Source organism: Sus scrofa, chromosome 2, assembly GCF_000003025.6.
Source record: "Sus scrofa isolate TJ Tabasco breed Duroc chromosome 2, Sscrofa11.1, whole genome shotgun sequence".
NCBI classification, from domain to species: Eukaryota; Metazoa; Chordata; class Mammalia; order Artiodactyla; family Suidae; genus Sus; species Sus scrofa.
In genome coordinates, this window is record NC_010444.4 from 85,344,779 (window position 1) to 85,364,360 (window position 19,582).

General features: G+C 44.6%; 1 protein-coding gene across 1 annotated transcript in view; it reads left to right on the top strand.

Moving 5' to 3' along the window:
* IQGAP2 (IQ motif containing GTPase activating protein 2) overlaps positions 1-19,582 on the top strand; it is a 339,223-nt gene that overhangs the window by 50,356 nt on the left and 269,285 nt on the right. The window contains 1 exon segment of the mRNA XM_021084462.1: positions 10,559-10,658. Coding sequence (XP_020940121.1) covers positions 10,559-10,658 — 100 coding nt within the window.

Here is a 19,582-nt window from a genome sequence, read left to right on the forward strand (position 1 = left end):
TCCAAGAATCAACTGCTTTTAATTGCTCTCCCAAATTGAGCAAAGTCCTAGATAGACCCTGCGTTTTATTTCAGACTGCAGGTTAGCCCACCTCTTTATGTGGATTTGAAGATCTTCCTGGTTTTCTTTGAGTTTCTAGATTATTTAAGAAAGGAAGGAAGGAGGAAAGAAGGAAAGAAAAGAAAGAAGGGAGGAAGACATTCTTGTTCAGATTTGCACAATAGACCAAAATTAATGATACTCCACGTGTGCGATGTAGAAATGAGGTTCTTTTCTGAAAATCTGTCCCGGGTTTTGAGATCAAGGCTTTCTTAGATGCTCAAGTGTGTTCATGGTCTTGGAGGAACATAGTTTGGCACCTTTTGTATCAAAGTGGGATCGGTGAACTCTTTTTTAGGAAGTTCTCAACCCTGTGGGTTGAGGCTCCTGCATTCTCACCCCTATGGCTCTGGTGGCTGTGGTGTGGTGTAGATTCAATCCCTGGCCTAGGAATTTTTACATACTGCCTGTGTGGCAAAAAAGAAAAAAAGAAACAAAACAAACAACAAACCCAAGAGAGAACCTGAAATAAATGTTGCAACTCTCATTAAACAAATAAACAAAACTTGTTTTTCATATGTTGGTTTTAAAGCTGTGTACACTGTGAAAGCATATTTGCAGAAAGGGATCAACTTTTCACAAAGCCTGAAATGTTTGTCATTTTTCTGAGTAATTATGGCAGAGAAGCTACCTAACTCTACTGGGCCTTTGTAACCTCCCTGGAAAAAGGACAAGGGTAGCCAATCAGAGATCCTCACTCTTATAAGGAAACTATGTAGTTTGCTGGTTACCCTTCTTCCCCCACTTAGTAAATTTTCCTTCTATTGCTGCACTTGAAGATTCAGGGCTTTGTCTGGTCAGAGGAGGTGGCCGCAGTCCCTTCCAGCCATGTGTCACCTGAACATCCTCTGAAGCTTTGTGCTGGTGTAGAACTTTGGAGAGGTCTTAGGAGTGTATGATGGGAGAGAAGCTCCAGGAGAGGTGTGGAGGCAGCCTTGAAATTCAGTTCACCTTCCCTGGGACCTGGACGGTATGGCTGTGTTACTCTCAGGTCTTTGACTTAGGTGGGACTAAGCTTGTGAAGGACATAGCATCTCTGCCTTCTGAGCACCTTGGTAGGGATGTGGAGATGGACAGGGTGTGAGCCAGGCCCTCCGTGTCTCATGGTGTTCATGGCTTGATGGAACCTTCAGTGTTGGTTTTATTTATTTGTTTTTGTGCTTTTTCATTTTTGGCCACCCCTCAGCAGATGAAGCTCCCAGGCCAGGGGTCAGATCCAAGCCACAGTTGAGACCTGAGCATCAACCCTAGATCCTTAACCCACTGTGCTGAGCCAGGGATCGAATCTGGGTCCCAGTGCTCCCAAGATGTCGCCATTGTGATGCAGTGGAAACTCCAAGCCTTCAGTGTTTTTGATGGGAGGATGGCAGTCTCTCTTGTCTTTTCAGATTCTTTAGGGTGCCTGGGAATATGTATCAGGTTGCTAACAACTTCAGCCGCAAGTTTGCCTGTTTTTCAAAAGAAAATTCAGTTTAGGGAAGTTTAATCATGTGGTCCTTTAAAGCTTAAGATTAAGTAGCTATGAACTGTTTCAGGAAGCTGGTAAGAAGCCAGAGAATGTCACAGGTCGGTTTCCTGTGTATCAGCTTTCTGGACTAGGAGTGCTTTCATTTTTTAGATCCTATCCTCACACCCTGCCCCAGTTTTAGGGCTTCAGGATCAGTTCTCTTCCTTGGGGTATACATCCCTGCCAACCATCCTTTAAGGTATGAGACCGAAAAGATACCCATTTAGGTGAATTCTTCTAGGTAAAAGCCAGTCTGAAGAAGATGGTTCAGTACCTGTTTGAATGATATCCCTGAGGATATTCAGGGTTCCTTACAGAAATTTCAGGTCACACAACATAGCAGTGTGTCCATAAAATGCTAAACTCTGGCATGTTTCTATGAATTGATGATTCATGTCATATGCTTAACCTGCTTTTCCTTAAATAATGCCTTTTTAAACAACGAAGGCTCCTCTTCTTGCCAGAGTGTTGCCTTTAATTCTTCCCAACCCTCCCTCCAGTTATCTAAGCATCCTGTAATTACGGCAAAGTTTCTGTTGTTTGACTCTAATAAAAACCTGAGGGACTGTATATCATACTTGTCACTTGTGTCCAGTCCCTAGAACACGCTGGCACAGAGCAGCCACTCTAATATTTGTTAAACAAATTATTTATTTATTTATTTATTTGCTTTTTAAGGCCACACCACAGCATATGGAAGTTCCCAGGCTAGGGGTCGAATCGGAGCTACAGCTGCTGGCCACAGCCACATGGGATCTGAGCCACATCTGTGACCTACACCACAGCATATGGAAAGTTCCCAAGCTAGGGGTCAAATCGGAGCTACAGCTGCTGGCCACAGCCATAGCCACATGGGATCCGAGCCGCATCTGTGACCTACACCACAATGTCGATCCTTAATCCAAGTGAGGCCAGGGATGGAAGCCCGAAACCTCATGGATGCTGGTTGGGTTTGTTGCTACTGAACTACAGCAGGAGCTCCTAGATGAGTACATTTTAATACAGGGGAGGTGGTGGCCTTGCTGACCCTGCATGAAGGGAGCAAGTAGGGTAGCTGAAGCGAGCAGGCGATGACCTCATTGCAGGTGACCAGCTTCTCAATGCACAAGGCAGATCTTGGGCTATTTTTACAATGAATTTGAGGCATGTTCTTGAAAACAGTGAACCTCTGAAGTGTCCTTCTGTCTCTAACTTTGTAGATCTATTTCAAAACCTTTTCTACTGACTCATTCTATTCCTTAAACCTCTGAATACGCCCTCTCATGTGATTTCCATAGAATGTGACTGCTTTACCGTCTTTTAGCCAATGGCAGCTCACATGACAAAGGACATTTTGTGAGTTGCTCAAACTTCAGGAAATTGTTCTTCAGCACCTCCTCCCGTTTCTTAGGGTTCAAGGCAGTAAGCAAAGATGAACTTCAGAGGAAGTCTCAGCTAATCAGTTTGCTTTAAAATAAAACAATTCTGAAGGCACTTCAGGGACCTGCCCTTGGGGTTGGCAATGACTGGGAGCCTCCAGCTCACTCAGTTTCAGGAGCCGGGCAGCCCTGGGTAAAGAGCAGAATTGGCGGTGCTGAGGGACCTCCGTTCCAGCCCTGGCTCTGCCATTGACCCAGAGGTCACCATAGGTGGTTCTTTAACCTTGCATGACCCCGGTCTCCTTAACTGCCAGAAAGAGATAATGCCTGTCTTTCAGAGAGATTATGAAAACCACACAATAACATGGAAAAGTGCTTTATAGGCAGTCAAGTCATGCTTAAGTGTATTCTTCTATCAGCTCCATGATGGCTCATTAAATGGCAGGGTTATTATCTGTGTCTGTGGCTCTTATCAGAAGTTGCTACTTAGTCAATGCTGACTAATGCAGAAATATTTGTAGGCAACCTCTGTGGTCCAGAGGGATCTGCTTTTGCTGTGATTAAGACATTCCCACACTGGTAACCTTGGCATAGGCTTTGACAATAGCTCATGCAGGAAGGAAGCTGAAACTGCAGTGTGTGTCCTTGGAAGGGCAGTGGCAAGGTGTGTGGTGTAGTGGGCTGGGTCAGGAGGAAAGGAGGGAATGTGTAAAAAGAAGCACTCCCCCCCCCGCCCCTGGCCCCAAAAAAGGAGTTTCCATCTTGGCTTAGTAGTAATGAACCTGACTAGTATCCATGAGGACTTGGGTTCATTCCCTGGCCTTGCTCAGTGGGTTAAGGATCCGGCATTGCCGTGAGCTGTGGTGTAGGTCGCAGACACAGCTCGGATCTGGCGTTGCTGTGGCTGTGGTGTAGGCTGGCAGCTACAACTCTGTGATTAGACCCCTAGCCGGGGAACTTCCATATGCCTTAGGTGTGGCCTTAAAAAGCCGCCAACAACAACAACAAAAGAAGCCCCATGAGGGCAAACGTTTTTTGTTCTGTTCAGGGCCCTGGCCCTGCTGCATTGACTTGTGCCTGGCCCATAGACTCTATGAATTGAACACGAGTTGAGTGAAATCTATAGAATGGTGCTTTATTTGCTCCCTCAAAGACGACATCTTTGTGGGAGCTCCCAGCTTGGCGCAGTGGAAACGAATCCAACTAGGAACCATGAGGTTTCCAGTACGATCCCTGGTCTCACTCAGTGGGTTAAGGATCTGGCATTGCCATGATCTGTGGTGTAGGTCATACGTGACTTGGATCCTGAGTTGCTGTGGCTGTGGTGTAGGCCAGCAGCTGTAGCTTTGATTAGACTCCTAGCCTGGGGACCTCCATATGCCGTGTGCAGGGCCCTAAAAAGCAAAAGGCCACATCTTTTTTCATTCAGTGTAAACACATGAAACTACCCCACGTAGATATTTTAAAGCCCATGTCTTAGTCTTTCCTGATAAAAGATTATTTGTTCGCTGCATGTTTTTATGGAGCATGCAGCCTGTGCAGGCAAGTGTGTTGGACACCTGGATGGAACGTGTGTCTTTTTGAGGCATTTATTATTGAAATGAAGGAGGTACTGAATGCAATTTTGTGTGCCCAGTGCACAGTGAGGCCAAGCAAACTGAAACAGAGTTGGGAGTGGGAGAAAGGTTTATTGTAGGGCAAGCAAGGAGAATGCGTGGCTCATGCTCAGAACCTCCAAACTCTCCAATGGTTTTCAGGGAGAAGGTTTTATAGGCAAAATAGGAGAGCTGCGGGTATGTGACTTTCCTGTGATGGCTTGGTGGGGCACTAACAGGGCGGTGCTCTAGGAATCTGATGCTCTGCCTGAAGTTACCTTCTTCCATCCGGCGGGGGGTGGAGCCTTAATTCCGCAGAGCTCAGGGATGCAGGTATTCCTGGAGGAGGAACCAGGGCTCTGCTTTAATCACTGCGCTCTTGTTTCTTGACTTGAGTGCTCCTCCTGTGTTTCTCATTCCCTCACTTCATTGATTAGTAACTGACTCTGCCCTTTGGTACTCAAGGAAGGTCTAAGGAGGCTGAAACCTTTTTCCTACAAACTAAGAAACAGGGACATAGAAAGGATTTGTACCCATGCTGTCCCCACAGGGTCCTGCTTGGTTTCAGTACCAGGAGAGAGGACACTGAACAGGAATAGTCAGGGGCGACGTTGGGAAGGAAATGACCTTTGAGATGAGCCCTTAAAGATAGGAGGAATTTCATCAGTTCTGGCCAGGATGTTGCAATTATTATTATTGTTGTTATTGTTATTATTATTTTGGCTGTGCCTGTGAAATGCAGAATTTCCTGGGCCAGAGATCAAACCCCGTGCCATAGCAGCAACCTGAACATGGGCAGTGACAATGCCAAATCCTTAACCCTATAAGCCATGAGAAACTTACAATTCCAGTTTCAAGCTTTGTGCAGAGTGCGTGTTTTATTTTATTTTATTTTATTTTCCGTTTTGCAAAACCAGCCCAATTAGGCTGATTTTTTTTCTTTTTTTTTAAATTACTCGAATGTATCACATCTGTAGTTGTATAATGATCATAACAATCCAATTTCACAGGATTTCCATTCCACAAGGGAGTGTGCATTTTAATTCAGGCTTCTCTTTGGACAGGTGATGTCAGAGTCTGAGAGCCCCTCAGTGGCTCGGGCTGGTGGGATTTTATGTGGCTTGTGGAGGCAGTTGGGAGGGGCAGAGGCCTGGGGACCAATATTGCTGGTGCTTCTGCTTCCTCCTGGGTGGACTGGCTGGGGCTGGAAGGAAGCACCAGCCAAGAGGGGAGGTGGCAAGGAGAGTGCCTCCTTTTGAATGTGACCCAGTCTTCTCATGTACAAGTTGGGGAGGCTGGAATGAGCCCATGGACTCCAACCAGGCATTCGTTGTATGTGGCTTTCAAGCTTTATGTCTGAAGGCACCATAAAAGGAAAATATTCTGTCAGAAATGGGAGGCAGTCTTGAGACTGAAATTAAAGTGACAAATTGATAGTCATGGGGCTTAACTGTTAGGAACAGTGGAGACAGAGGATTAGGTGATGCTCTGTGGGCATGTCGGCTCTCTTCTAAGCAAACCCAGGATGAGGAAATCATAATTTTCAAAGTATGTTCATTATGGGATGCTGGTTAGCTCACTTAGTAAGGTTAAACGGGAAGGTAATTGTTCAACAAATGTTTGGGTGCCCTCTGTGTGCAGGGACCTGTGATGGATGTGAAGGAGACCTACATGTGAAGCCAAAGAGTCCTTTCCTCTAAAGAACCCCCAGTTTGAGACTTCTCGTTGCTGAGGGGGAGCGGGGAGAGAGTGGGATGGACTGAGAGTTTGGTGTTCGTAGATACAAACTACTACATTTAGAAGGGATAAGCAATGAGATTCTGCTGTATAGCACAGGGAACAATATCCAATCTCCTGGTACAGACTATGATGGAAGATAATAGGGGGAAAAAAAGAATACATATATATATACACACACACACACACATATATATATATATACACACACATATATACATATACACACACACACACACACACACACACACACACATATACACATATATATGACTGGGCCACTTTGTTCTGTGGCAGAAATTGACACAACATTGTTAATCAAAAATTTAAAAAATAAAAATAACTTTTCAGGAGTTCCTGTTGTGATGCAGCAGAAACGAATCTGATTAGGAATCATGAAATTGCGGATTCCATCCCTGGCCCCACGAAGTGGGTTAGGGATCTGACATTGACGTGAGCTGTGGTGTAGGTTGCAGATGTGGCTTTGATCTGGCGTGGCTGTGGCTGTGGTGTAGGCTTGCAGCTCTGATTAGACCCCTAGCCTGCGAACGTCCATATGCTGTAGGTTGGTCCTACAGAGCAAATTAAAAAAATAAATGAAGAAAGGTTACTGTTAAAAAAAAATAAATTTTTGAACTATACTTGGATAAAAAAATTTTTAAAGTGAACATAAATTTAAAAAGTGAAAAAATAAGAAAATTAACAAAATAAAGAATTCCCAGTTGGGAGAGGGAGATGTGACCCAGTTACAGCAGGAGCTTCCATGAAGGCTGATGTAATAAAAATGTGGACCCAAGTGCTGAGGAGAGGGGATGGATTTTGACTCTGAGATCCGCAGGATTTTGCTCAGGAAGATGCAAAGATGTCCCACACAAGTGGGAACAGGGCTCTGTTGGCAGAGGGATAGTGGAGAGAGCAGAAGAACTCAAACTGAAAGGAAGCGGTGCGGGCCTGGAACATGATGCTGCTGGAGCATGTTGGAGAGGAGAGGGAAGCGTTCTCTTCTAGGACCTTGGTTCTGTAGGAGATGGGGATCCACTGAGAGGAAAAATAAATCAGTAGTGAGGCAGAAGACTAACTCAGGTTATCAGTGCAGGAGCCGGGGCTTCCATGCATTCTTTGATGTGGCCACTGATTAACATTTGTGGCTTAAGGGCTCCAGGGAGTAACATCCCCATAGGCCTTGTTTACTATAGGGAGGGTCCCTACGCCCAGATGGACATGAATCCCTAACCCCCTGTGACTCAGTTTACAGGAAGAGAAGGGCAAAGAAACCAAGAGACTTAAGGGACATTTCCACCCCTAAGACCCCTCTTGGACAAGGACTGCTATAGATAATTGGGCGAGGCCAATGGGAGACAACCACATCTTTCTGGACCCCACGTTGGCACCCCTCCATCTTTAAGGGATTAGAAACCCCTATAGGACAATAGAGAAAGGGGGCTCTTCTCCCGCCTCCCAGCAACCCTGGGAGCTCTCTGCTTTCCTTTAATAAAGACTTTGCTTGCTTGCTGCCTTTGTGTTCTCAGAGTTCATTCTTCGACTGCCGTCAACAAGAACCCAGATTCCGGTATCATCTTTCCGGTATCAGTAGGACCACGTGTTAGGAAGATGCTTCTGGTGACCCTGAGGAGAGTGGAATGAAGAGGGGTGGTGGCGGGCTGGCTGTGTGAGGGCTGTTGCAAGAGTCCAGGGGCAGATGTCGAAGGCCTGGGATCTTGGAGTCGGGGTGCAGAGGAGGGTTGTTTGAGAGCTTTGATACTTTTCTTAAATCTGAGAGCTGTCTTCTGAAGATGAGGTCAGACTCCATTTGTTTAAAAAAAAAAACAACAACAAAAAACCCTCACTTTTCACAAATACAACTCTTCGTTGACCCCTGTTGATATCATTAGTATGGTTTGAGGTCTCCTTATTTTGAGGAGTAGAGCCACACGGGAACCTTGGGAGTCCTTGAAGGGGAATGGGGAAAAAAGACGGTGATACTTATGGAAACTCCTGCTCTGCTGGCCCTGCGTTTGTTGGGTACCACCTGTCCTAGCCCTTGCCCAGCCTCTCCTGCTGGTCCTTTTTCCTCCTCACCCATAAACAAAGACATTTCCCAATGTTCTGTACTTTGTCTTGTTCTTTCCTTGTTGTTTTGTTTTGTTTTGGGGTCAGGTCTGTGGCATATGGAAGTTCCAGAGGCTAGGGATCGAACCTGAGCCACAGTGTGACAATGCCAAACCCTTAACCCACTGAGCCACCAGGGAACTCCTGAACTTGCTTGTTTCATCCTGTCTAAATATTTCTGGCTCTAGTGTTTCTGCTCTTTACTCTCCGCCTGTTTGCTCAAAGGTAAAGTGAGTTAGATTAAGTACCTGCCTCATAGAGTGTCCTGAAACTGAAATAAAATGTTGCATAGAAAATCCTAAGGCCTTGAAAAGTAAGTGCTCAGAAAAATAAGCATCTGGGACATATATCCATGCTTATAGTATTGTGCCATTTTTATGTCAATGCAAATGTAATCTCCCTCTTTTTTTTTTTTTTTTGGCTTTTTAGGGCCACACCCATGGTATATGGAAGTTTCCAGGCTAGGGGTTGAATTGGAGCTACAGCTGCCAGCCTACACCACAGCTCACAGCAATGCCAGATCCTTAATCCACTGAGCGAGGCCAGGGATTGAATCCGCATCCTCGTGGATTCTAATCCGGTTTGTTACCCCTGAGTCATGATGGGAACTCCCTAATCTCCCTCTTTTAAAACATTTTATTTCATTGACGTATAGTTGATTTACAATGTTGTGTCAGTTTTTGCTGTACAGCAAATCGATTCAGTTTTATATATATGTATGTATAGATTTGTATTCTTTTTCGTATTCTTTTCCTTGATGGTTTTTCACACGCGTGTTGAATATAGTTCCCTGTGCTAGCCAGTAGGGCCTTGCTGTTTATTCATTCTATATATAATAGTTTGCATCTGCTAATCCCAAATTCCTGATCCTTCCTTCCCTCCCACTCCCCCCCCCAACCCCTTGTCAACCACAAGTCCCCTTTCTCTTGAGTTCTTTGAGAGTTTGCTATTATTTTTAGATCTTAAGTGTTGAGCCTTATACTTGCCCAGTAAGAGTTCAGAATTTGACCTGGGTTCCTCTCTTTGCTTTGTTTTATTTTTTGTTTTAATTTTTCCTTTATTTTGAAAAACAGTCTTGCTGTTTATAAATGATCTGGGTTCCTTTTCTTTGCCACGTTGATATTTTGGGTTCCTCATGAGTAGGGCGGGGTATTGGCCTTTCCAGGGATGGAGGGGTGACCCTGGCATCCTTATCTCCTCTGTTTGGGACCAGGGGTCCCATTTATGAGACAGCTGACTGGAGCTGGTGGCTGGGGGGACAAAAAAGCAAAACACTGACGTGCTCGCCCCAGGTGACCGCAGCCTTGCTGCCTACACACATTGTCTTCATCCGATGAGTAACCTCACAAACGAGAAACCACATTCATTTTACAACCATCAGAATGAAAGTTCTGGACTGAGGAGAGCAAAGGGGAGGGGTCATTTTGATGTAAAAGGAATGCTGTCGTGCAGATAGACAGCTAAGAGCTGGCCGATGTGACCGTTGGTGGCTGTGGGGCCTGTTGAGGCTACAGGCAGAGGAAGTGCAGTCAGGAAATGGGGAGGCCGGTTTTCTGCAGAAAAGCAAGGCTGAAGCGTAGCAGTTTATAAACCACATTTATATTGGCATAAAGGGTGTGGGCTTGAAGACACTGTTCACTGGCTGTCTCCCAAAGGCCAAGAGATAAGTGAGGGAGGAATTTTAGAGACTTTCTCAGCTGTAAAAAAGGATTTGTGTTGGATGAGAAGCCTTAATTCCCTGTAGAAGTGAGAAAAACACAGGTCCTTGGAGAGTCTTTGTTAAGGCCCAGAATTGCTAGGATGGGCTAAGCTGAGCTGTTGGACCAGTTCTGCAAGCTTGTTGAGTACCCCTGTTGCCAATAGACCACACTCTTAGTTGGTTTGAGGCCGTATACATCCTGTGGCATCGTGACCATGACATCTGATGCTCTCTGCTTTCTATTATTTAATGTCAACTTCCGTATGGCATTTTTTGCTAGAAATAATATTGTCAGACCCAAAGGCCAAGCTCTTTCTGTGTTGGATGTTTCACGACCCCTGTCTCCCCGTGCTCAGTGTTGAGCTGCATTTGAGTTTTTTTCTAGTTGATTGTCTCATCGCTATTTGATGAACGCGGCGCTTTTGAGTCATGTGATGTTATCCTTTATTTCTAGCTATCGTGGACGATGAAAGACTCTCCGCAGAGGAGATGGATGAGAGGAGGCGGCAGAATATCGCTTATGAATATTTGTGCCACCTGGAGGAAGCCAAGAGGTAAGATTGAGACTTAGTCCATTGGTGCACCTTCTCTTGGAAATGAGCCCTATTTTTAATAACTCATTTGCAGTCTTGATAGACAAGAAATGGGAGCGGAACCACCTGCCTTTTGTTAATGGAAGAATTGAGAAAAGGATGCTGCCTCAGCCGAGGTCAAGGCATTAGGGAGGCAACTCTTCTTTTTTCTTCTTCAGAGCCTCGCAGGAAACCTCTAGGCATATTGCAGGTTATGTCACAATTTCTCCTTTCACTGGCTTGGATGTGGGGGAGCAGCAGAGACTTAAATCGACTTTCTTTTCCTCCAGACCTTCCTCATATCTTTCTCCCAACCCTACTCCAATGCTGATGATCATTGCTATTATTATTAAGTAACCTACGATGATATATTTCTACATGACCAGTAGAAAACATAGCATTTCGAACCGAAGTCCATTGATAACTCAGCTGGAGTAGGTTTATGGCAACAGTCTTCTTTTGAACCCAGCGGTGTGTAACTACCTAAGATATATTGTCTCTAAAATCACATTGACTCTTTGTGACTTTTTAGATTACAAGTCAATGTTGGGTTGTCTCAGGAGAAAGTGAAGATAAGGAAACATTTGCACTTAGGCCTCTGTATCAGGGAACTCAGAACCTTGTCCTTTGCTGGGTGGATACTGCAGTGCCCATTCGCCATGGGTTAGATTCTGATTTAATGCTCTGGGCTGGGATCAAGCAACAGTATTGTTCCAGGGACAGATACGTTTCAGCTCTCTTATCTCTCTAGAAAATAAACACTTGGTTAATGGTCGTTGGTGTTCATGACCTCTGACCACTGATAAATAGCTGCTTACAGATCCAGAAGAATGAGGGTTCCCATCAGGGTTTTGTAGATGAACGTTCAGGGGCACATACACTAGTTTGGCCTCAAAAATGCTGCCAAGGGGTTTTCCAGGAGTGTCGAATGTTTGAACAGGGTTTTGTCGCTCTAAGCTCTACAGACTTAAGTTTTTGGGGTTATTTAACATGTCCATGAGGTTGACAGGCTGCAGGTCCCTGGAGACTCACTGTCAGTCAAAGATGATTAAAAACATACTTTTAGTCAAATTGTGTTAAAGTTAAATATGGAGAGGGATTCATATACATTCACATTAAACGTGCTATCAGGGGAGTTCCCATCGTGGCTCAGGGGAAACGAATCTGACTAGTATCCATGAGGATGCAGGTTCAATCCCTGGCCTCACTCAGTGCGTTAAGGATTGGTGTGGCTGTGGCGCAGGTCAGTGGCAACAGCTCTGATTCGACCCCTAGCCTGGGAACCTCCGTGTGCAACGAGTGCGGCCCTAAAAAGACAAAAAAAAAAAAGAAAAAAGAAATAAACATGCTTTCCATGCACAAGTTTAGGGAGTGTTGATGGAAACTTCCTCCTGTTGTACACTTGGTGGTCTATGTTTTTGCCTCCTGGGCTGTGGGTTTTTTTTTAAAACACACATGTTTTAAACCTTCCAATGGTTTCTTGTTGCCCTTGGATAAAAACCAAAGTCCCCTGGGGACCCTTAGGCTATACATAATCCAGTCCTTACAGCCTCCCAGTTTCATGGAGCGCACTTATCCCTATTGCTGTGTATTCCAGCCACTTTGACCTCTTTGCATTTCCACGTTCCCTCCTACACGGCACTTTTGCACATGCTGTTCCCTTTTCCTCTTCTTTGTCCAACGAGACTCTGCTCTGTCTTCAGATGGCAGGTCACTTTTTCAGGGTGTCCTTCTCTGACATGGCCATCTAGGTCAGATACCCCAATTGTCCGTTATAAGGTCTCAGTGACATTCCGTCTCTCCCATATTTGAATGAATTACTGAAGGCCCTGCACTGAGTTAGTGTCATTTGTTACTCAGGATTCTTGATGGTATTCTATTTCCTGTATTTTTGGGTTCTCCTGGAGCTAACAAGTAGGTAGGCAGATGATTTGGCTGGACTGCCAGCCTGGAGGAAAAATTTGGTAGTTGTCTCAGTGGAAAATTTTATGTTACAATAAGATGGTACAAATTCTTCCTGCCATATACGTGCCGCAGTGAGTTATGAAGCTTGCAATTCTAGATAACTTAATGACACCACTGTAAACTAGAGATAGCCAGGAAAGGGCAGAAAGTATTTTTCAAGAAATCATTGAAGAGAAGAGGTAGCTTGTGTATTCAGATGACCTTATGGCTGAAATTCCTGCTCATAGTTTATGAAATTATGAAGTCTCTCACATAGACAAGAATTCTTAAGTCTCATAAGTATGATGTTAATGGCAATGAAGGGAAAGTGAAAAGTGCATTTTTCTTTTGTCTTTTTAGGGTGACACACGCAGCATATAGAGGTTCCCAGGCTAGGGGTCGAATTGGAGCTGTAGCCACTGGCCTATACCAGAGCCACAGCCATGCCGGATCCGAGCCACATCTGCAACCTATACTACAGCTCATGGCAATGCCTGATCCTTAACCCACTGAGCAAGGCCATGGGTCGAACCTGCGTCCTCATGGATGCTAGTCAGATTCGTTTCTGCTGAGCCATAATGGGAACTCCTCAAAAAGTGCATATTTTTTGGGCCAAAAAAGAGAGGTAATGGCTTTACAAAGTGGCTCTTCAGGCTAAAGGGTTCAGATGATGTCATGGAGGGCTGGTCGTCATTTTTGGGGAGGCAGAGAATGTCTGGCATAATATTAGTTATCTGTGACTGTGTAAAAATTATTCTCAGACTTAGGGACTTAAAACAACACTTTTGGGGGGGGTGTCTTTTGTCTTTTCAGGGCTGCACCCACGACATATGGAGGTTCCCAGGCTAGGGGTCTAATGGGAGCTGTAGCTGCTGGCCTACACCCAGCCATAGCAACTCGGGATCTGAGCTGAGTCTGTGGCCTACACCACAGCTCACTGAAACGTGGGATCCTTAACCCACTGAGCAAGGCCAGGGATCAAACCCGCAACCTCATGGTTCCTAGTTGGATTCGTTAACCATTGCGCCATGACGGGAACTTCCCGTACATATCCTTTTAAAATGGACCCCAGGAAGTGGCCTTCGAGGGGGAAAATAGACTTTATTCCTGTCAGAAACTAAATCAGGAATTGGATGATGTCTTGGTCTAAATGATTATGGTACTGTGGGTATTTATTATGCTTGATCTCTTTGAATTGTTAGCCATTTTGCACTAAGTTTTTCAATTCTTCTGTCATATGAAATAATACCGAATGGACTTTTTTTTTTTTTTTTTTTTTTTTTGTATTTTTGCCATTTCTTGGGCCTCTACCTTGGCATATGGAGGTTTCCAGGCTAGGAGTCTAATCAGAGCTATAGCCACCGGCCTATGCCACAGCCACAGCAATGCCAGATCTGAGCCACGTCTACGACCTATACCACAGCTCACGGCAACGCCAGATCCTTAACCCCTTGAGCAAGGCTGGGGATCAAACCCGCAACCTCATGGTTCCTAGTTGGATTTGTTAACCACTGTGCCACGACGGGAACTCCCTGAATGGACTTTTAAGTTTCTTTCTAGGTAGGCCCTGAAAACTAATTTGTTCTCGTCTTGGTGGGTGAATTTTGCTGGAACAGGGCTGTGCAGACAAGTCTGCTACTCCAAGAGACTTTGAAAGTTTCTCTGTGATGTCAGAAGTCTCACTGTTGAAATTAAAGGCATTACTTTTCCAAACGAATTGATACTGCTGAGTAGACTTCATAGAGTCTATTGGAAGCAGCTCACTGCTTCAGTTTTTTAGGACAACTGTGCCCCATTTAAGATGGCGGGTTCTCTGGGACTTGAGGAAGGAAATCCACCTGGAGCTGTGATGCAGGTCAGGGATGAGAGAGGGATCCTTAGCAAGAAATGGAGAGGGAGTCTGCAGATTGCCACTGAGCAAGGAGTTATGAATGGGGCTGCTATTGTGTTTCCCAAGGAAAGTTCCAGAAATATATTCCTTTTTTTAAGGAAAGAGAAAAATGCATACAAGTCTTTTCCTCTTTCTGTCTTACCTCTGAAATAAAGCATTAAAAAAAAAAAAAAAAAAAAAAAAAAGCCTTCCCTTGGTGATGGGCTTGTTTAGAAATATTATCTTCAAAGAGCTCTTTATGTGAGCCAAGCTACTCTTTGTATTAGCCAGTCTGGGACGGTTTTGTACGTGCCCTGAAAGGAAACAAAACACAGGTGTGATTCCTTTTGTGTCAGTGCTTACAACTCAGCTACCAAAAGGACTGCTCATGGATTAGATCAAGAATCAAGCTCTGGCCTTGCCTTGTATTGAGTTAGGGAATCAGGTTTGAAAGGAGAAGCGTTGCAAATGTTTAAGCAAGAGCCTCAAAAGTGGGATTGCTTAACGCTGTTTGTGATTAGGTACTTGAAGAAAAAGAATCTTTGGACTGGGGAATGCTTTAGAGATTCTGCTGTCTTTCCTGCACGTTTGGACCTCACCTGTCTTTATTCAGGATGCAGCCCATGGCCATGCTCATAAGAATGCTAATAGAAATTTGGACGATGGAGGGAAATAATCTTTCTTGGTAATCAGCTTATTAAGAAACATGTTGCTCTCCGCAAAACGTTAATGAAATTTTAAGGAATTCTTAATTGCATTTTTTTTTTTTTTTGGTCTTTTTGCCTTTTCTAGGGCTGCTCCTGCGGCACATGGAGGTTCCCAGGCTAGGGGTCTAATTGAAGCTGTAGCCACTGGCCTACGCCACAGCCACAGCCACGCAGAATCCGAGCCGCGTCTGCAACCTACACCACAGCTCATGGCAACGCCGGATCCTTAACCCACTGAGCAAGGGCAGGGATCGAACCCACAACCTCATGGTTCTTAGATGGATTCGTTAACCACTGAGCCACGATGGGAACTTCTTAACTGCATTTTCAAACCATAAATAGCTTTTGTGTTCCTATGGTTATTCATCATCTCTCCTTTCTTTCCTGTTCCCTGCCTGGCTCTGCCCTCACCTCTGCCTGCAGAGGGTCAAGGTGAAGTGTGGGGTTGCTCTGTGCAGGGCGGGCCAGCAGGTGGGCAGGGGTGCAGCTGAATTGAGAGCAGGGGCCCTTCTCAGGGTCTCACTCTGGGAGGGGAGGACCTGCCTCTGAGGATTGACCCATTTGGGCTGCTTTCTAGTCTGATGGCCTTGGGAGTATCAGGACCTTTTTGGCAGGCCAGGGCTTGTCCCTCCAAGGTGTGTCGCAATAATAAGGAGAGGGAGTAACTTGGGAGGAGAATGGGGTCATCAGGGGAATCCTGGGAGAGAGTGAGACTCAATAAGGTGTCTCCATGGAACCAGAGACAGGGTACCAGCCAGCCCTGCCTGCAGGGGGCGGTGCTTAGGGCTGGAGCCTGGGGTGCTCGAGTCCATCTGGGCAGTGACCAGGGATTGTGGAGCTGGAGTAGAAGGGATAGACATAAGGTTGGAAAAGGAGACATCTCAGCATTTGCATGGGGACCGGGTTTAGGGAATGGAGGACACTGGGAGGTCAAATGCCTTGGGGCACATCTAGGCATTGCTTATCTGACTCAACAGGATGCATTGCATGGTCCCCATCAGCCACGCCTGGGGTTAGGACATGTAGTTGGGAGACTTTTTTGTTTTTCATTTCACAATATTTTGTGTTCAAGCCTTGCATGTATATTGGTCAGGTGCCAATCAGGTATGATCTTACAGATGAAAGCATAACCTCTCAGAGCACTGGTATTTTTCAATACAAATAATCAGTATGAATCGTCTCCAGCCAAAGAAGTATTGAGCAACTGCGATTTGATCCCAAAGTTCACATTCATTGCTCAGGCTCTTTGAAGTTGAAGAGCTGGGAGGTGTTTGGAATTTTCCATGGTCTCACACATTCTCTACTACAGCAGTTATCACACGGAGTGTCCAGTCCTGGTGCCCGGAGCACTCAACTGATGCGAGATTATCCCCATTTTATAGATGGAGAAATTGAGTCCTGGAAAAACTTAAGTAATTTGTCAAAGGTCACAGTCTACAGGCAACAGAAACTGGGAGTTCCCATCGTGGCGCAGTGGTTAATGAATCCGACTAGGAACCAGGAGGTTGCGGGTTTGATCCCTGGCCTTGCTCAGTGGGAAAAGGATCTGGGGTTGCTGTGAGCTGTGGTGTAGGTCACAGATGCAGCTCGGATCTGGCATGGCTGTGGCTGTGGTAGGCTGGCGGCTATAGCTTTGATTCGACTCCTAGCCTGGGAACTTCCATGTGCCATGGGTGGGGCCCTAGAAAATACAAAAAAAAAGACAACAACAACAACATCATCAACAACAACAACACAGGCCACAGAAACTGTATTCCAATTCAGGTCTGTCTGACTTCAGAATCTATGTACTTAGAAACTAACACTATCTCATGTTTTTATTTCTTCATGCATTTTGATGACATCATTATTGTTAGGTTCAAAACTTTGGTTTTCCGGGGCCTTGGTTTCAAGTTCTTTGTGGGCTAGCTTTGTCTGAGTTCTTGATCACTTCTTGAGTTTTGATGGAATTAGCAAAATATAGCCATCTATTTTCTTTCTTTTTTTTTTTTTTTCTTCCCTTTTTCTGTTGCTTGCTTGTTTTTGTTGTAACTGGAACTACTACTAGTAGTTAGTTTGGAGAAGAATCTACCCAGTGTTCTCCCTTCCTTCCTCCCTTTCTTTTCTTTGTCTTTTCTACTCATCATCTTAAAGTTTTAGTAGGAATTTGCACTTGTCAGTGATGTAGATTTCCTTCTCTTTTCACCCGAGGTAGTTTTGGTGCGTCTTCTCTTGTTGGTTACATCTGGGTTCTATATTCAGCTTATCAGTTGTCTTTTTGGTTCTGCCACTGTGACGACTGGTTTGAAAGAATGCCTTGTTTTTTTTTGTTGTTGTTGTTGAAACATCAAAAGATATGAATAGCAAACACCGCTGAGGTCTCTTCCTGCATGTATGAACCTCCCCACCAGATGCTGCCTCATGCTGTGATGCTTAAATGTCATAAAACAATGTCATTATTCAAGGCGTAGGGGGACTCCAAGGAAGACCAGTGGGGAAAAATATTGGTAAAAGCTTGTTCCAGAATGATTTTTTGCCCCGGCTTCCCCTTGTAGAATGGCCTTCCATTGCTCTATTGGTCTGAACATTTTCGTTTTCCTCTAAGAGTGTAAAACCCCCATTTCATATATGGAGGCACTGAGGTGAAGAGAAATTTATCAGCTAACCCGTGGTGGAGCCAGTTGTAGATTTGGGGACACGATAAATGTCTCCTGACTGTTGATAACTATTTTTCCATTCCATGAGTCTAAGTCATGTTGATTTTTTAAAATGTTAACCCTAAAAAAAGAATGCATTAATGAAATTTACAGCAACATGGATGGGCCTAGAAGTCATCATACTAAGTGAAATAAGTCAAAGACAAGTATCATATGATGTGACTTATTTGTGGAAATTTAAAAAACGATATAAATGAATTTATTTACAAAACAGAAATAGACTGGCAGACTGTACCTCAATTTTAAAAAAAAGGTGTTAATAGTGAAAATAAAGAAAAATATAAATGAATATTAAACTTTTAAAATAGTTTTTGAGGAAGTTCCCGTTGTGGTGCAGTGTTAAAGAATCCGACTAGGAACCATGAGGTTGCGGGTTCTATCCCTGGCCTTGCTCAGCGGGTTAAGGATCTGGTGTTGCCGTGAGCTGTGGTGTAAGTTGCAGATGCGGCTCAGATCCGTGTTGCTGTGGCTCTGGCGTAGGCCGGTGGCTACAGCTCTGATTAGCCCCCTAGCCTGGGAACCTCCATATGTCTCGGGTGCAACCCTAGAAAAGACAAAAAAAAAGTTTTTGATAAATTAAGTTTGCTTTCAGCGAAATACCGAGTTCTTAGCCATTTGTACGTTTTTGCCATATACCTTTTATTTTTGCTGAGAAACTTGACCCCATTTTAGGTGCTCGAATAAGAATTCAAGATTTCATAGATCTTGTCATTTCTATACTCTTGTCATTCAGTCTCGCTTGGCTTAAAATTTCATTGAGGTTTTTTTTTTTTTCGTTATTTTTTTTTCTTCTTCATGTAATTTGTATTATACAGCTGTTCCTGCCTCTGGTCATTCACAGAGCAAAGAAGCAGGCAGCTACAATGTCTGAGTGAGAGAATGCCTTTGGACCTTGATTCTCAAATTGAGTTAGCACCTGCCTCAGGGTCACAGGGGTGCTCACGTAAAGGCAGGTTTTCTGTGGGTCCTGCAAATCTATCTCAAGGGAGGGGGTGCCTTAGAAAAAAATCTGAAAAAGAATATATATACATATATATATCCGATTACCCCACCATGCCTGGCAAAATGAAGCTTGAGGCCATGAACAGATACATCAGCCCAGGGAAGCTGGCTGTCTATCCTCATCTGACTGTGGTGCTGTTGGCCATTGGCATGTTCTTCACTGCCTGGTTTTTCCTCTGGGAGGTCACCTCCAAATACATGCGGGATATCTATAAAGAGCTCCCCATCTCTTCGATGGCCTCACTCTTCATGGGCTTTAGTCTTCTTCCTACTGTTCTGGGTCAGCATCTCTATATAAGCTCCCAAGGGTTCCATCCACATGGCTTCATGGAATCCCTGACAATTATTATTATTGTCATTATTTTTTATGGCCACACCTGTGGCATGTGGAAGTTCTCAGCCTAGGCGTTGAATCGGAGCTGCAGCTGCCAGCTTACACCACAGCCACAGAAATGCCAGGTCTGAGCTCTGTCTGCAACCTATACCACAGCTGGCAGCAATGCCAGATCCTTAACCTATTGAGTGAGGCCAAGGATCCAGCCAGCATCCTCGTGGATACTAGTTGGGTCCTTCACCCACTGAACTACAATGGGAACTCCTATAAATTAAATTTTTAACTATTGCTGGAAATGTCCCATCTGCAGCTCACCATAAAGGCACATTGTGACAAAAAAAAAAAAAAAGAAT